Raw genomic sequence first — 18,826 nt, forward strand, 5'->3', positions numbered from 1 at the left:
TTCCCGAGTGCGTGAAAAAAATCATTTTTACACAGAGCTCCTCCATGAACCCATGTCTACTGTTCTCTGGGTTTGGTGACTTCCTATTCCCTTCGCTAACAGATTCCAGCATTCTGTTGACTGAATTCATTGCAGCAAGTTCACCCAAAAGCCTATTATTGTCTTATGCATGCAGCTTATTAATTCACAGAGAAATAACACTACATTTGAATTTGGCTTTTATGTAAGTAAAAACAAAACAAGTACAGCAATATTAAAAGAAAATATCCAGTGCAAACATCTTTGATGTATAGTAGAGATCAGTACAATGTTCCTTAGAATAATGTTATAACGCAGACTGCAAAACCCCCCACAGTGATTATAGAAAATGTTATCTGGATGTTGTTTACAGAAGACTCTTTAGCTATGGCACTGAATAATTCTATACCTAATCTTTCCTGTTGAATAGCAACACCTTATTACACATGAAAATCTTAAAATATAAGTATTAGTAAGAATTCTTTATAACACAATCATCAGTAGAACCTCACTAACTTGCATTGAGGACTGGATTTGCAAATTAATGATTAAGTGGACAAACACAATTTAAAAAAAAAGTACATTATTTATAAAGGGCCTGATCCAACCACCAATGGGAAGACTCCCAATGGGCTTGGATCAGGCCCATATTTGGAAAGTGTACTAGAATTTGAATAAATGATGAAAGTGTCCTACTAAATGTTGTATAGTGTATCTTGAAAAAATAGTGAAATACTAATAATGAGACCACCCTGCAGATTTAATACCCTTGCTATTAAATCTTTGCTGAAAAAGGATGCTGGTTTTTGTGTATCAGCTATGGATGGCTTAGTGAAATGCAAATCAGTGAAATTCCACTACACTGGTTTAAAAAAGACGACTTTAGTATTTGGATTCGCGACTATAATATAAAATCCAATCTTAAATCAAGAGATCAGCTAAACTAATTCCTACAGATCCTGCAAAACTGGGTATCTCATTGGCAGGACCCTGCTCCCATTAAAATCAATGGGAGTCTTACATCAGTGGGAGCAGGAGCCAGCCCATTGTCATCACTTGCCTAGATCCTGAAAAACATACATGTTTGTTTGACTTGATGCACTGTGTGCACTGGCATTCAGCTGAATGGGATGACTCCCCGCTGTGCGTGAAGTTAAGTATGTGCATGTGTCTTGCAGGATCAGGGATGTAGTGGAGGTGGCACCCAAAACCTCGCTTATGCTCATGCCTTGGGCTTCCAGACAGACAGTAGAGTACACAGATACAATAGTCTGGTCTGGAAGTCCCCAATACTTTCCTAGGTGGAAAATACCCATTTTACAGTACCTGTTTAAAAACAAAATTCACAGTAATGAGACCCTTGAATTTTTTTTCCTGAAATAGCTGAATACCTTCAACTATGTTAAAAAGAAAACTCCTAGAAAAACCCACACCAGCTTAGCCTGTAATGTTGCAATCCAGTGAGACCTACAGTTCTGGAGCCTTAATATTCCACCTGATCTGCAGGTTTCCTGCCCAGCAGGGTATATTCCATTGAATAGCACCAAGATCCTAGTTAAGAAAGGAAAATCTTTTTTTCTGAGGATAAAGAGAGATTTTAATACTCCAGGACTGTGCCAGAAATCCCCACAGTCAAGCTTTTCAAAAATGACCAGTTAAAACCACTCTGGTGGTCTTCTAAAAATTCCAAAAAGTTCTGCTATCTTCCTGCAGTAGCCCATTTTTGGAGTGGAAAGGTAACTAGTGAATTGGGAAGAAGGGAGAAATCATGCTTCTCTTTGAACATAACGGAATCATCTTTAATATTAAATGATGATCCTCCCCTTTGCTTCGGAAGCAAAGGCATGGATTATTCATGCAAGATGGTACTGGAGGCAAGGCAGACTTGAGGGGGAGGTGGCTACAGGTGCCTCCATAATATGTTCCTTCCCAGAGTCGCTAGACTCCTCTGTTCTTAATTTCACATTGATAAAAGGGTGTGACACCACATGGAATGGGGAAGAAATTGGGGGCATGCTGCAGTAGGCATCAGCATATATATATGGAAAACTTTCACAGGTGCTGGGCAGTAATGACTCAAAAGACATGCTCTGTGGAGCCCACATGTGGGTCCTAGAGAACTAGTGTCAGTGGAGGAGCCAGTGTGCTAGCTGGGCTACCCATGCTGGGGGAATGGGACAAGAACAATGTCATTAATTTAAAAAAAAAAAGATTTCATTGTAATTTTTTAACCCAAAATGCTTTGAGTTTTTGATGTCTAGAATCATAGTTACAACCTGCGCTGCTTGTGTAAAGATCTGTTGATCCTCCTTTTGCATACTGGTTGCATCTTGGCTTTACTATCTGTCTCTATGGGGAAAAAACTAAACATAATTGATTTGAACTTAATACACAAAGTCTTCATTTGGCTCCAATCCGTAAAGCTCAGCTAACATTTTAAATCTGGGACCCCAGTCATTTAGAAAGTCATAGTCGATATCTGAATCAGAGGATCCTGACTCCAAAGAACTAAGAGATTCTGCAATGGACTCAGCACCTTCATAGCCATAAATGTGAAGAGTGTCATATGGCAGCAAATCCCCATCATTATCAGCTTCATCCTTCTTCACCTCAATCATAATTTCCATTTCCCCTGTGCCAGAATTTCCTTTTCCTGTTGGCTTCCGGACCTGTGCATACAGGCAGGGCCCAGGCTCCAGGTTCATGCCATTCTTGCGGACAGAGTTGAGCACAGACACATCGTAGCTGGTGGTGTCCATTTCACCACCACCTTCTTCATCATAGGTGACAAGCTGCTCATGAATCTCTGCCACATGCTTCCTGAGTACAGTCAGCTCTTTCTTGTGCCTCTTTCTCAGAATGATCAGCAACGTGATTACTGCAGAGAAAACATATCCCAGCAGTTGTAAATAAAGGCAAATATAGGGAATTGTAGTAAACCAAACTCAGTGTAGTTAAAATTGAACATAATCTGAAGTTCTTTCGCAGGAAAAATGCTATTAAATTCTTTTTTGAATGTTATCTAAAACATTCCTAATGTAGGACTGATGTGTTCACAAAAGGGGCCTGTTTTTGCATTCTATCAATCTGCTTTAGTGTTGATTTCTTCATCTCCTTAGAACTTTATTTTTACAGCACCAGACTGTTAGTCCTGGAGCCTGAAGTCCTATATTCATGAACAGAGAACAGGCAACAGCATGCAAACTTTCCCTATGCTGCCCTACCAATATGCCTGAGCCCTGCCCTGGAGGGTCTATCTCTAGCAGAGAGACCATAGTTCATTCTCCATAATCAGCTGGCGTTTGACCTCTTTTGCTGAGGCGGACTTATGGGTGTGGCGTTGTGATGTGGACCCTTGTCCACTAGGAACTGAGCTTGGACCATCCAATCATTTAACATCTAGGCTACCAAACAATACCCACTTTCACACTTACCAGTTCATGTTAAACTCAAACTGATGACCTAGAGGTGAACAGCTCCATCACCCAACCAATCCCCACATGTCAGCCAGTTCACGTTAAGTGCTATATTAATATTTTTTTAACATTATGTGTTCTTATGGCACCCAAGTTACAATCCTGGATACCAGCTTTCCATTCACAAAAGCTTCAATATCCATACATCAAGTACAGCAGCCTATTGTCACACCATTAATGTATTATGTAATATCATTTCTATTGGTGTCTTATTGCATTGTTACATGTTGTGCCCACGTGAATTCAGCCTTTTGAGATAGGGGCCCTATTATTTCTCTGGCTCAGATCTCAGGTACAGTTATATTATGCCTAATGGTGCTAAATAATATTAATACTTGGTGAAATTACAACTGCTCCTTAGTTACAATAAGACAACTATTCTAATAGGCCAAAAAGAAAGTAAATGCAAGAGTTTACTGAATGTGACTGACTCTCTTTAAAATGTTCCTGTCGTCTTGATCCTGGATAAGCACAAAGCTTCAGGTACCTCAATTAGAAAGAACATGTCAAGAGCAGAGTATGCTTGAAATATCAGATATTTACCAAGGATTGTGAGGATGCAGATAAAAATTGCCACCAGTGCCTGAATGCTAACTCCAACTTGCTTAGCTGCTTCTTCGCAAAAAGTGAATTCTCCTTTCTCATCACACTTGCAGACACTGATGGAAAGTGTGTTTGTGCTGCTTAGCTCTGGCGTGCCATTGTCTGAGATGATGACAGGTAGGTAGTGGATTTTCACCAGCTCACGATTAAACTGTCCATATTTGACGGTGACATTAGCTGTGTTATCTGGAAAAGGTAATGACATCTAATTAAGTGATGGTTCAACCTCTGACTTTCTTTATAGATTATCAATCATCTGACACAATCCCCTGAGGCTAACTGAGCCTTTAAGGAACCCCACAAATAGTTGGGTGGGCATGAACAACACTTTATCTGCTGAAAAAGCCTTAACTTGTTTATAAATTACAATAGCCCACTTGGACCCATCAGAGATTATCTCTGTAGCTTTCACCTCATGTTTCCTGGTGCCTCTCTTTTGCTATCTACTGACATCTACTGAGGGGATACACTACCGTGATTGTCAACCAATGTGAAGTTGCTATCTTCCGTGGTCAGGGAATATTTGAAGTTAACGCCAGGCAACATTTCATCCTTGTCAGTAGCTGAAATCCTGATTATTACCTATAAAGATTCCAAAGTTCAAATTTCAGGTATGCAGTGCACAGTGGTAAAAACACTCATTATGTAATGCAATAGCTTTGTGCTGGTCCTTTCATGGACCATCTGCAGTAAGAGGTCGTGTGAAGCTGCATCGCTCCAGAGGGAGCCCCTAGAGAGGTGCAGTGCCTCCTGGGGCCTCCTATCCTTCTCAGTGCAATAGGAGTAATTTGAGTATAGCCCTCTTCAAAGGACTGCTTCCTTTCCCCATTGCCTGACTAGTCAGACCCACTGGCTGGTGTGGAGGGAGAATCAGAAAGATGGGTGTGCCTATTCCCTGCTTGCTTACTTTCTATGGAGAGCAACTGGTGCAGAGCCTCTATACTCCCCCACAGTAGCAGGTGCTAAGAGCCAGGTAGCTTGAATCCTGCCACACAAAGAGGAAAGGGCTTCTCTGTCCTACTCCGCTGTGTGGCTGTGTCATGGCTTGTAATTAACCATAAAGAGAATAAACTAATGTTCATTTAAATATCTTAGGTGGAGTTTTTCTAAAGTGCCTAATGGATTTAAGAGCACTAATAACACTGAATGTCTGACTTCTGCTCCTAAATTCCTTGCTTGCTTTTGAAAATCCCCCCCAAATACCCAAAACACACAATACAGCTACTGCATGTATGGCAGATGAATAATATATATGACATCAATAAATAATATACCAAAAGTATTTCAAAATCAAGTTAAAGGTCAAATACTACCCCTGGGTCTGTACACACAGCTCCCAGGTAGAATCTGGCTTGAAGACTGTAAATTAATGAATATAAATAAAAAAAACTTACATGTAAAGGCTGCAGCTGAGGAACCCATGACATCTAAAAATACCAACTCTATTTGTTGGCACACAAATTGGGTGCTGATGAAATTTGCAATCTTAATATTTACTCATGTTTTCTCCTGCCTATTTTACATAGCTCAGGTTTTGCATGTATGAATATTAGGTAGATAAAAATGAATTGCTGGTGATAACTGCCACCTTGTAGGGTTAACTGAACTGTAATGTAATGGCTAATGTGCATACATTCTGCTGACCTTCTGCTTGATGGGAGGGAGAGGGACTGAGGAGAGCGATGCAATGTGTGTGTGTCAAGTGATAGAGGTCTGTATTGTAGCTGCAAAAAGACCGAAGCAGAAAAGTCCTGAGTGCTGACAGCTCGGAGATCAATGCAATCATGGAGTAGTCACTGGAAGCACACGCAGATCAGTATTTAGGATTAGCAAACATGATAACTCTTATCAAAAGAGTTGTGGTTTAAATTGTGGTTGAAGGTATATGGTTAAGTATAAATGGAAACAACCCTCTCATGTATTACCTACCTTTCCCGGTGCAGCATTTTCACACACTTTGGGCTCATAAGGATAAGCAAATTCTGGAGCGTTGTCATTTTCATCAAGAACCTGGATATAAACTTGTGTATGTGATTCTATGTCAGACAGTCTATCTGAAACGATAACCATAAAATAATGGATGATTTATCATTCAATTGGCTACAGACTGAGCCCCATACAGAACTCTTGTCCTGTGCTTTGTGTCATTCATGGAACTTCTTCATAATGAGCATGAATAGTACAACATATCACACTTTGACAAATTTACGCTCATCTTACTTTTACTTATTAGATGTGAATTTAGGCCCAGATTTGTTCCTGCACGGAGATCTGCTAGACGGGGTGGAATGGGATGGGGGGGAGCTGGTTATGGCTCCACGAGTCACTGTGCTGGATTCTGTGTAGGTTATAACAACCATGGGGCTGCTCTAAACTGTGCCAGCTGTCTATAACCCCAAAGGAATGTATGTCAGTTGAAGATTGCCAAAGTGTAACAAGCTTTGGCTATCCCTCCTTCCCACTTGCTCCTTGGCTCTTATGGCAGGACTTAGAGCTGTTGAAGGGTCTGGCCTAGGAAGTGGTTACGATGGCTCTACATACTTCACCTTTTAATGCTCACCAACCAGTGTTCTTGAGTATCATTAAAGTGCCATATTGACAGTTACATTCAGCAAATCCAGTAGGATGTAGGTAATGTGGAATTTTTCCTCTCCATCTCCTTCCCCCTTCAGTTTTACTAGTACTTTGAACTAAGAGGAAATTATTAGAGGTGAAATTGCCTCTGATGGAGGACTGGGACAAGGGCACTTTAGAGTGACGCTATGCAGGGTTGCTGCTGTCCCAGCAGTTGTGTAGTGGGATTCTGCCACCTTGCATGCTTTGGGGGGGGGCTCTGTGCCCTTCCTGCAATAAGTAGGTGTGAATGACGATGATGTGGCAGGCTCTGGGGATGTCTCTGGGCAAATCCATTTGCCTTAACATCCTGGGGGAATAGTTCCTATTCCAGACTGCTTGTTGAGTGTCAGCCATGCACTGGCTCAAAGGTATATCTAGCTCAATGGTTCTCAAACTGTGGGTCGGGACCCCAAAGTGGGTCATAACCCCATTTTAATGGGGTCACCAGGGCTGGCGTTACACTTGCTGGGGCCCGGGACTGAAGCCAAAGCCTGAGCCCCACCACCCAGGGCTGAAGCCGAAGCTCGAGGGCTTCAGCCCTGGGCAGCGGGGCTCAAACTTCAGCCATGGGTGGCAGGGCTCAGGCTACAGGACCCCTGCCTGGGCTGAAGCTCTTGGGCTTTGACTTTGCCCCTCCCCCCACCTGGGGGAGGAGACTGGGGCTTTAGCTTTGGCCCCCCCAGCTGGGGTGGTAGGGCTTGGGCAGGCTCAGTCTTTGGTCCTCCCTCTTGGGGTCATGTAATAATTTTTATTGTCAGAAGGGGGTCGCAATGCAATGGAGTTTGAGAACCCTTGACTAGCTTAAGAGGGAGAGAGAGAAACAAGGTATATTCTGGTTAATGAGCTGAGCGAATTTGCATAATAGTAATAGGCCAAATTCCAAAAAAAGGATACTCTGCTCACTTGCTGAAGTAGACATTTGTTGGATTTGAACATTTGCAATGCAAAATCATTCTAAGGCAAACATAGGCACTTTGATCAAAGGGGTGCATTAGCTTGTGTCAAATGTTGGCAGGTGGGTGTTTTGTTTTTTTGGGGCTTTTCTTTCTCTTTTAAATTACGACAATTCAGAAGAAACATAGTGATTTTTTTTTCCCCTCAATAAAACAGGTTTCTAGTTAACACTTACTGTCTGCCATGATTTCTTGGGCTGCCACGGTTAGGTTATGCCAGGCGCTGGCTTCTCTGTCCAGATGCTTTGAGATGAAGATATCTCCACTATTGGATACTTTGACATAGTCCCCACTAGGGCTGGATCTTCGGAGGGTATATCTGTGTTTTGTTTAAAAAGGATAATCCTCAACAAAACAAGAATAGTAATACAGTGTGTAGGATTTCAGTGATTCATAGCAGAAGGTCTGGAAGTTGTTCAAAGTTGTATGATAAACTGCAGATCTGATCATTTGCATTTACCAGGAGCTTTGGTAACTGTTCTCCTCTAGGACTAACATTTTTAAAAGCTTCAAACACATGGCAAAGAACTATTTTCTTCTCTTCCAGTCCTCCTCACCGGATAGAATTTCCCCCCAAAATTACCTGGGCCAGAATAGAGTAAATAGCCTAATATAGCTTACGTCAGCTAGAAAACTTTCCCAAATTTGCTGTTATATAAATTTATTTATTTATTACTCCTTTGCTGACTTTAAATTAGTTCACTTTGTTTTAATTTTGGAGCCTATACATGCCAAGGCAATAGTTGCAATATAAAAAATTGCAACAATAATTGTACATAAACATGAAGTAAGATGTACAGAATTGTGCATTTTCACTTGTCTGCTAATCTGTGTAGGAATAATGCGCATGTGCTATCATAGTGACCGTATGTGGTAATTACACGTGCAAATGCCCAGATGCTTTACTTTTGTGCAGTTATTGCACGTGTGTGTGTGTGACTGCACATGCAGATCATGCATTTTTGCATATACAGTTCTGAAAATTTGGCCAACTTCCTTATGTCCTTAAAATGTTGAGAATTTAACAATGTTGTTTGCTAGAGCTAGTTTAGTATCCAGGCTCATTTACCTAATTTTCCGTTTTGCTGCATCAGGATCTACTGCCAAAACTCTGCCAAGTGGGTTTTTTGTGAGGTAGTTTTCTTTTACTTCATAAACATAGGATGGCTGAGAGAAGATGGGAGGCTCGTCAACATCAACAACTTCAATGGTAACGGTCGCAATGCTCTTTTGCTCACCGGGCTTGAAGAAACGCATATTAACCGTTGGATCAGTTGCTTCAATGTCAAACTTGTACTCTTTTATTTTTTCATAGTCCAATGGCTAAATGAAAAGAGAAACATTCTCAGTCAGTAGTAAAAATGCTTTATATGCAAACTAAAGCATTGTACTGGAACGTGTGATTTGGAAATGCTAGTATGTTGTAACAGAACTACATTATCAGGGAATCATTTATTCAGTGAATTTCTCCCTTTTTCTGTGCATTTATTACTTGAGCAGCTTATGACTTTTTTCACAAATCCAGTCTTTATTCAAAATTCAGCACATAAATCTCAGTCTGTAATTTTATGTCTACAGTTCTGTGGCTGCAAGCTTCAGTCAGAGCCAGCTATCTCTGACCATAGGCAGGATAGCTAGCCTAGGGTGATCTGACCTAGCTCCTTTCTTTGAAGGTGAGACTGAAATCCACATCTCTGCCCTTGCCAACTACATTTCTCCACATTCATTGAGGGCAGGAGATGGGGCTTTCTTGCCTGAGAGCCAAGACCCTTAACTGTAAACTACAACCAGCAATCCAGCCAATAGTAGCATGCCCAAGGTCTGTTGGTGCTCTGCCTACCAAGCTCGCTGGCCATGATGGGCCTCTCAGCCAAACTTGTTCAGTGTATGCAGAGTAGATTGCAGTGTTAGTGCTACATGTGTGAGAGCAATTGAACTCAGGAGAGATTTGGACATTTTGCCACAAGTTTGGAGTGGTGCAATATTATCAGTGCTTTAATGTAGCCAGAAATGCCTGGAAGTCAGCATGTCCAAGAGAAAACAATTTAATCTACAATGAAATAAGAATCTGGTATAGTTTGTTTTTTGCGGGGGGACAGAATTGCTTTTCTGTGTACTATTAGCACCATACCTTCAAGTGCTGTTTTTTTTATTTTTGCTTTTTTAAAAGCTGCATATTTAGGGCAGTAGGAATGCTGCAAATTTCATCTCATGCCTTGCTGTAACTCAAACTCACTAAGGCTATAAAGTATGTATATTCAGGATTCCTACTGAAAAGCTGCTTCAGTCTGGAGGGACAGTTGAGAACCATACTGATAGTTTGAGTGATTAGATGTGGGCCTGAATCAAAAAAGCTTGGATCTGACTTGAACTTCGGAGAGAGATTTCACAGCCTGCCCAGGATTCAAGAAAATAAAACACCACCTCCAAACAGCTCTGAACGTTGAGATGCTCATAATCTGAGTTGGTATTCTGTCCCAAGCATTCAAAAACCATCTAACAAGTCATCAGAATCATGAGATTTTGATAAGTAAAAAATGTGGGTATATTTCTTTGTGTTCTCATTTTGTTTTTAGGGTTCACATTTTCTTTTTTTCCCTCTTCAACCATAAATGCTAGAAATCTATTTTTTTAATGAAATCTGAGATTCTCCTGCAATCACATTACTCTAAGAGCTGGGGCTTTAAGGAAAACACCAACCATCCCTAATTTCGCAGGTTGAGTCCATCTCCACCTTGTAGATAGTGTAGGTGTAGACCCAGAGGTGTGCAAACTACGGCCCGCGGGCCACATCCGGCCTACAGGACGGTCCTGCCCGGCCCCTGAGCTCCTGGCTGGGCAGCTAGCCCCCGACCCCTCTGCTGCTGTCCCCCCTCCCCCGCACCCACTCCGCCAGCGCTCTGGGTGGCGGGGCTGCACGCTCATGCAGTGTGTTTGGCTCTGGCCGGGAGGCGTGGCTCCAGACATGCTGCTCTGAGTGGCATGGTAAGGGGGCCGGGGCCAGGGGCTTGGATATGGGGCAGGGAGTCCTAGGGGGCAGTCAGGGAGCAGGAGGCAGTTGGATGGGGCAGAGGTTGTGGGGGATGGGGAACAGGGGGATTGGATAGGGGGTGTGGATAGGGGTCGGGGCAGTCAGGGGACAGGGAGATGGGGGGGTTGGATGGGGGTGGGGTCCTGGGGTGGGGTTAGGGGCAGGGGTCCCGGGAGGGGGTGGTCAGGGGACAAGGAGTTGGATGGGTGGGGGGTTCTGAGGGGGGCAGTCAGAGGGCGGAAAGTGGGAGGGGTCGGATAGGGGGTGGGGGCCAGGCTGTTTGGGGGGCACAGCCTTCCCTACCCGGCCCGCCATACGGTTTCGCACCCCAATGTGGCCCTCGGGCCAAAAAGTTTGCCCACCCCTGGTGTAGACAGCAGTGCTTGAGATACCCCGTTATTCCTTATGTAATACACTAATCTGAAACATGCTAATTAAATAGTGATAAAGGTGTTAAACTTATGACTGGACATAGTGGCAGAGACAATAACCTTGAAACTGTTACATAAGCATTGACGTTTTGCCTTAGATGACAGAGTAAACTTATCTCTGAGACATAAACATGGGGACAAATTCATTCTTCTGGAAACTCCACCAATTCCAGTGAAATCGCACCATGGATGACTCTTGTCCATTATGTGCTTCAAACAATGAACTGAGCCTTTAAGTAGTTCAAGTCCTGACTCCTCTTTTCCCCCACCTTCTTGTAGATCATGTGCTAGAGCAGGTGAGGAAGAGCCATGCCTGCTTTGTAATAAGCAGCAGCCTTTTCCCCACTATGGGAGAGGTCTGCAGGGAGTAGGAGATGCTGAGAGACCTGGGGAAGAGCACCAGTTTGGTGGAGGTGTGCTGGGAATTGCAGTACTAGCGGCTGTGCCTTTAAGGGCACCTGGGTGGGGCATTATGAAGCTCGTGTTATGTTCAGCCAATTGGAAACAGACTCAGAATAAATCACAATAAATCTTGCAAGCACTTGCCACTTTCAGCACTGTGGGATCACTGAACACTACAGGAAGAGGCCATGGATGAGGCTTAGTGACAAGGCCAATGTTACCAGCTCTTATGATTTTTATGAAGTCTGTCTGTGTTTAAGCCCCTGATGCTGAAATAGAGGGATCTGAGAATCTAGGCTTCACTTAAAAATTAAAAAAAAAAAAGCTTCTAGTCCTGTTGATGACACAGAAAAGCTTGAAAACATGAAGCGAGTATACTCGAACAGCTCAGGAACCAGGAGGCCAATAAAAACTAAACCAAATTTATAATTTAAAGTAGTATCATGATTTGGGGGGGGGTGTCTGAGTCATGATTCTTGGGGTTGGTAGTGTTGGAACTAATGAGGAAATGTCCCTGGGACCAGTGATGCTGGTTTGGGAGCTTGAAGGCAGGTAAGGTTATGGAGAAGGCCCAGGCTCCTGGAGCCCCTACCACAGTACCTGGAGGTAGTATGGAAACCTCCTGTTTGCAGGGGAAGGGATGGGAGAGGCAGTGAAGGTTCAGGGAGGCTGTAAAACCTTAGAGAAGGGAGAAGTAAAGAGATTAACTGGAAGATTTTGAATTTTTCATTTCATTTGGACTTTGACTCCAGAAGGGGGTCCGGAAAGTCAAAACATTAAAATCACTGGCCCACCAAGCTATCCAAATACCTAAGGACAGGGGAAACTAAGACACCAAGCTGAGGGGCGTCTGAGGTGTGCAACCTGACATCTGATCAGGTAAATCTCAGTTATACACTGTGGGAAAATGAGTTTTTATCCTAGTAATAATACTGAATCAATTCACTTAATATATATCTGTTACCTTGAAACTAAAAAAAAAGAATAATTGGATTTTTCTGTTCCATACTGTTTTTAGAGTATAGCTAGCTTAGATATCAATTGTCAACACGACAAACAACACTTTTCTTTGTCACTAGGAATTGTACCTTCTTTGGCTTAATTATTCCTTCATTGGTGAATGCATTTGGTATAATTTCAAAGGTATCTCTATAGTCTCCTCTGACAAAATTGTACTTTGTATTTCTGTTTTGTGGCTCATCAATGTCTTCTACTTTCAATCTGCCGACGTCACTTCCTACTCGAACGTTTTCATGGACTTTAAAGTGGAACGATTCTGTTTAAAAAAACAAACACAGCCCCCCCAACACCACACATGAAAGTGAGAATTCTGTTAATTGTTCATCTCAATTTATGTTTAGTAACAAGAACATAATTTCACAGAGAATACTGAGATACTTTGTCTGCAGAGACAAATAACATTTTTTTTTAAAATTTAAAAACAGCATTGATGCTCAAAAATGTCAAGATGCAGTACAGAATGAGCGAGATACCATAGAATGGATTTATTCTGCCCTAGCTGTGCATCATAGCTTCATTGCAAAATTCAGGGACTTTAATCAAACTTATGTATATACAGTGCTGGGTGGGTGGAGGGGAATGGGGAACCGGGAAGGGAGGAAGTTCTGTTCAATTCAAGTGATATTTTAGCAATTTTTATAAAGCAATACATACATCTTGATTGGATAAACTCTGATGAAACCATTTGGTTTTAATCATACCTGTTCATGCCTTTCAAACAAAAATTCACTCTCACAACTTACGCTGTTTAAATGTTGGGAAGTTGTCATTGATGTCAGACAAAGTAATGATGACTGTAGCAGTGCTTGAATCCCCACCGTGAAGCCCTGGAGAATCTTTTGCTTTAACCACAATTTCATATGTAGACTGACTCTCTCTGTCTAAATCAGCTGTGGCTGTAGAAATCACTCCTTTAAAAAACACATTAAAAAGGATCAGTTTGTGACATTACGCCCCATATTTTTCATAGAAATATTGTTATGAGATGAATATGGCATAACTAAGATATATTTTACGCAAGATGGGTCATGTGAGGTATATTGGAAAGGTTATGATTTACTGAATGTGATTATCCAATTTGTATGAATGTATCATTTCTGTATCTGAAGTTAGAAATACTGACTATGTAATAATTACAACTGTGTTTTCACCTGGGGAATGCCCACCAGACAGTATGCAAACAGCCTGGATGGGCCATTAGGAAGGACAATAAGACTTTCAAGATGCTAATCTAGCCTCCTTCCTGAGAAGTTTCCTGGGATGCTGTTTTAACACTGCAGGGTCAGGTGATCATGTCACCTGGTACTGGACATCATTTTGGACTTCTGCTATTTTTCCACTAGAAGGGGTGGGGGTCAAACTAGGAAACAAAGAATTCCTGCCATGTGTAAATCCTATTTAAGGCTGAGGAATAAGTTAATCTTGGCTCTTCTCCACTGCCTTCCTCCCCAAGAAGGAAGACTGCTGAAGAAACAAAGGAACTAAGCTGGGCAGGGGAGCCCAGGCAAGAAAGGTCAGCCTGTGAAGGGTATACCTGGAGATTTAAGCTGAAAGCAGTGCAGTTTACCTTCAAGAAACTCTACAACCTGCATAAAACATTTAAGGTGAGAAATTACTATTTGTAGCTAATTTCTTTAATGCATTAAGCCTAGTTTGCACGTTTGTTTTTATTTGCTCAGTAATCTGCTTTAATATGTTTTCTATCGCTTATAATCACTTAAAATCTACCTTTTGAAGTTGTTAAACTTATTTTTTGTTTATTCTAAAACCCAGTTTGTGCGATTCATAACTGGGGGTGGGGGAAGCGGATTTCATGAGCTTACGCTGCATAGATCTCCATACAGCACAAGACAATATCATTTTGGGTTTGGACTCCAGAAGGTGTGTGCACTAGAGTGCTGGGCAATTCCCTGAGCTGAGTCTTTCCACACACAGCTGATTGCAGACTCTGTGTGAATCTACAGCTGGGTGTGTCCCTACGTGTGTGTGCGTGTGTGCATGTGTGTGTGCGCGCAGCTGCAGCAGGACAGGGTGAGGGAGCCTCGGCTGGTGGAACTGGTGGGCTCAATGGGACCCCAATACATCAGGTGGCACCCTGAAGTGGGGGGGGGTCCAACCTGCCACACATTTATTCTAGCATATTTCCTTCACGGCAATCATCTGTTAGATGTCCCTGTGTGTACTTTTGCTGTTGGCTTTAACTAGCATTTTGGCTATTGCTTCTAATGCTGTGGTTAGAAATCTGATTTCTAGATGATGGAATATTTTGGATGTTTTGTATATCTCCATGCACTATTTGGAATTTTTGAATATTTTGATTATAAATCCACAAACACTGGCTAAATAGAATAATACTATTATAAATATCCTTTGTAGAGGTACTGCAGCTGGAAAAAGTAATGGATCCTTGCATAGTGTACTGCTGGCAATAATGTTACTGGTTTAAACATGTACATCTAATACCCATATTTATTGTATGATGAATGAATCAGGAAACAAATGTAGAGGCCAGATGGTCAGGTATTTGGGATTAAGGGTAAAACCCCTTAAAGCGTGTACAGGTACTCTGTAGAAGCAGTGTTTTATGTGCATCTGAATATAATCAAGCTCATGCACTTCCCCCTATTTCTACTTAGTATGGGAATAATCTGAAGTGTGGCTGGACACAGAGAAATTTGGCAGATCAAGCACATTCACGTGTAACAATAGCTCCCCAAAGGTCCGAGAGGGCCTGCAGAGCAAGGTCTCCATGAATTTATTGGAGAAGTCAAGTTTTAGTGCTATGTTGCATGCGTGTACATCCAGCCAAACTATGGTGCCATGGCTTTGTACGTGAATGCATCTAATGTAACAATGGAAGTCATATGGCAGTCAACAAATGATGCATCCTTTTTCTTTAGTGACGATCAGTTGACTGTGGGTGGTGAAAAAATGCACACTATACACTGTCTCAAAGGGTGTCCGGAAAAGCTGTCACACTTCCTTTTAGTTAATCTATAGACAAAACCTCAGCTTGATGCTATTATTTTTATGCATAGATATTCTGGGAAATGGTAAAGTTTATTTACATAATTCAAATAATGTATTTCTATAGTTTGAATATTTATAGGACCCCTTCTGCTGTACTATATCATCAAAAAGGTGACAATTGCAAGAAAGAGAAGAAAACTTATTGGAAAGATTAGTGAATCTATGCCTTGTTATTGGTATGAAGACGTGGGAGATAACTCTTTGCCCCATATAGCAGACAGCATGATGGTAGTCATAAAATAGACAGAGGTAAATACAGTATTTATATATACAAAAAAATAGTTAACTACAATCCTGGGTGGTTTTATGAATCTCCAGGAAGGCAGATAATGACTAAATCAATTGCCAGTACTTAAGGGACGAATCAATTGCTGGAAGTCTACCTCTTATTCCCCTCCCAGTGAGATGCATAAACTGGATTAGTTAGGTTCAGGGGTCCCAGGACAAAGACACTTTGACACAGATAAAAGGATTGCCTCTCTATGAGCTCTGTGGGGGGAGACGACGAAAGTCAGACTGAAATGGGGGCAGAGGCTGGAGAGGTGCAGACTGTCTCGTCCTGGGCCAAACTTGCACGTTTAGGCAAGTCAAGGTTTACGTGAGATAACAAAAGCCTATATGCATACTGTTTTAACCTTTTCCCTCCGTTATGTTCCTATGAATAAATTATTAATACTTTTGTTTTGAAGAGGCTGTTCTGTGTCACTGCGTTTACCAGCTGGTCATAGCTGCCAAAGGGAAATCTGTAGCAGAGGACTCATGGGTAGCGAACAGGGATACTGTGACATGAGGACCCCATCTAAAAGTGGGGTTATTTTTGGGATTCCATCCTGGGAGAAATACAGGCATGGGCCTGTCACTTAGTGGTGCCCATGGAGAGATTGAGTGAAGGGTCTAGGATACAGCCGCATCTTGCCCTATAACAGGTTTAAGAATTTCAGTGATGTACAATGTTTCTGTGCTATCTTGTTCTTATTCCTGGTCAGTGGCATGAATGATATCTCACTCGAAACTGAAGTTGTTGGCTAAATTCAGCTCAAACTCATTTGCAAATTATAGCCTTTAACTATTGTGCCTTCACTGCACCTGCCTTCACCAGAGGGAAATGCACTCCTTTACCCTCCCCGCTCCAGCATTTAGCACACAAATGCCTTTTGGTTTTTCAGTTCACTTTCACATTCCTAAATAATATAGACAGTGTCACCACAACAAAACCTCTCTGTAAATACATTCTTGCTGATAACTAAACGTCCAACTCATTCTCCGGCTTGGCTAGAATGATAAAGGCTTAAACGTGTGACATTTTGTAAAGTATATGGTAAAAGCTGAAAAGTGTGTGTCATGCCTACCAGATTGATCAACTGTGAAATAGCGCTCTCCTTGAATAACTTGGTATATGACTGTGGCATGACCTGCAACTGTTGGGTCATCAGCATCCACTGCTGTCACTTTGGTGACTGAAGTTCCTAGAGAAGGAATTATCAAATGATACATTTACTAAAAATTCCCTCTGTTAAACAGAAACATAAGGAGAAATGAGTAGTCAAAGAACTTGCCTACTGGTGACATTTCTGGGACAGAACCATTGAACACTTTTTGTACAAACACAGGAACATTATCATTAACATCATAGACTTTGATGATAAATCTGGATGGTGGCTCCAGTGATTTGTTGGTTGTTCTGTCAATAAAGAGAGCTGTCAGCTCATACTCTGATTTCTTTTCTCGGTCCAGCCTCTCAAATGCATACACATCTCCGGTGTCTTCACGGACTTTAAAGATGGTGTTGGCATATTCCCCCTCAAGAACATACATAGCATTTTTATTCCTTGAACTTGATGTGATCTAGAAAGCATAATTGAGGGAGTTAAAACTGAGTTTTAAAATCTGAAAACAGAACACTTTCTGAATGACGATGTACATAATATTCATACAGATAAATTCAACAACTAGCTAAAGCCATTACTTTAGTTCAGTGGTTCCCAAACTAGAGGCGCGACTTGTTCAGGGTAAGCCCTCGGCCTGCGCCACTTCCTGCAGCTCCCATTGGCTGAGAACAGCAAACTGTGGCCACTGGAAGCTGCGATCGGCCGAACCTGCGGACGCGGCAGGTAAACAAACCGGCCTGGCCCGCCAGGGGCTTACCCTGAACAAGCCGTGCCTCTAGTTTGGGAATCACTGCTTTAGTTCATCTATAAATAATTTGCAATTGCTAGTTTGCACAAATCAAGTATAAATTAGGGAATTCCTGCCTCATTTCCCCTTTAAAGCATAGGCAGTTATCCAATTTGCTATCAGAACTGTGTGTATAAAATCTCACCTAAGTGCACCACCAAACTTTACAGTTGGGTTTTTGAGGCCATTTGATGCCTATATCACCTTTCCACTATCACCTCTTCCTAGCTACTCTTTTCATAAATTCAATCCAACTATTAGCAATATACATTGTCCCACTGAAGATGGCCTAAATTTTCAGACCTAAATCCTGAGACTGGAAACACTCACTAGTTTTGTTTTTCCAATAATGTTGTCTTATCCCAAGACTTTCAAAAGTGACTAATGACTTTCTGATTTCCAGAAAGTGCCCAGCACCTACCCTCTGAAAGTTTGGCCCTCTCTAATACGGTTTCCTAAGCTATCATCCGAAATCACTAGTTAATTTTGAAGATCTGGGCTTAAGTTTCTTGGTTTTAATGCCATTTTTGTAAGCCTTACCCAAATGTCACCTACTTGCTCTGTATCAAAGGGGTAGCCATGTTAGTCTGGATCTGTAAAAGCAGCAAAGAGTCCTGTGGCACCTTATAGACTAACAGACGTATAGGAGCATGAGCTTTCATGGGTGAATACCCACTTCTTCGGATGCTCATGCTCCTATACGTCTGTTAGTCTATAAGGTGCCACAGGACTCTTTGCTGCTTCTACTTGCTCTGGTTCAACATTTCAACTGAATAAATAAATGGACTTGATGAAACAGTTGAGGATTTTTATAATTTCTGTAATGGAAATCTTATGCAAAGACTTAATTTGGGATTGCTATGATCATCAGGCAAGTGTTCCACTTATCACAGATTTTGAATCATGGGGTCAAATCCTGACCCCAGTGAAGTCAATAGCAAAACGCCCAACGAGGTCAGGATGTCACCCATGGAATCCAGGGCCTCTTGGAGTGGTGGATCATCTGTCACACCCTGGTGGTGGTGGTTTTTATTTTATTTTTCTTCCTTCCTTCCTTCTACTGCTATTTGG

At 41.9% G+C, this 18,826-nt stretch overlaps 1 protein-coding gene across 1 annotated transcript in view; it reads right to left on the reverse strand.

The window, feature by feature from the left end:
• Positions 1 to 217: 217 nt before the first annotated feature.
• The window catches only part of CDH5 (cadherin 5), a 52,575-nt gene continuing 33,966 nt past the window's right edge, over positions 218 to 18,826 (reverse strand). The window contains exons 3-12 of the mRNA XM_024208323.3: positions 17,137 to 17,425; positions 16,930 to 17,046; positions 13,294 to 13,461; positions 12,619 to 12,806; positions 8,736 to 8,989; positions 7,843 to 7,985; positions 6,027 to 6,151; positions 4,571 to 4,679; positions 4,038 to 4,283; positions 218 to 2,896 (exon numbers count right to left, since the gene is read on the reverse strand). Of these exons, the coding sequence (XP_024064091.2) occupies positions 2,403 to 2,896; positions 4,038 to 4,283; positions 4,571 to 4,679; positions 6,027 to 6,151; positions 7,843 to 7,985; positions 8,736 to 8,989; positions 12,619 to 12,806; positions 13,294 to 13,461; positions 16,930 to 17,046; positions 17,137 to 17,425 (2,133 nt within the window). The 3' untranslated portion in view covers positions 218 to 2,402. The remainder of the gene's footprint in view (positions 2,897 to 4,037; positions 4,284 to 4,570; positions 4,680 to 6,026; positions 6,152 to 7,842; positions 7,986 to 8,735; positions 8,990 to 12,618; positions 12,807 to 13,293; positions 13,462 to 16,929; positions 17,047 to 17,136; positions 17,426 to 18,826) is intronic.

This window comes from Terrapene carolina, unplaced genomic scaffold, assembly GCF_002925995.2.
Source record: "Terrapene carolina triunguis isolate 2854851 unplaced genomic scaffold, T_m_triunguis-2.0 Scaffold130, whole genome shotgun sequence".
Taxonomy (NCBI): domain Eukaryota; kingdom Metazoa; phylum Chordata; order Testudines; family Emydidae; genus Terrapene; species Terrapene triunguis.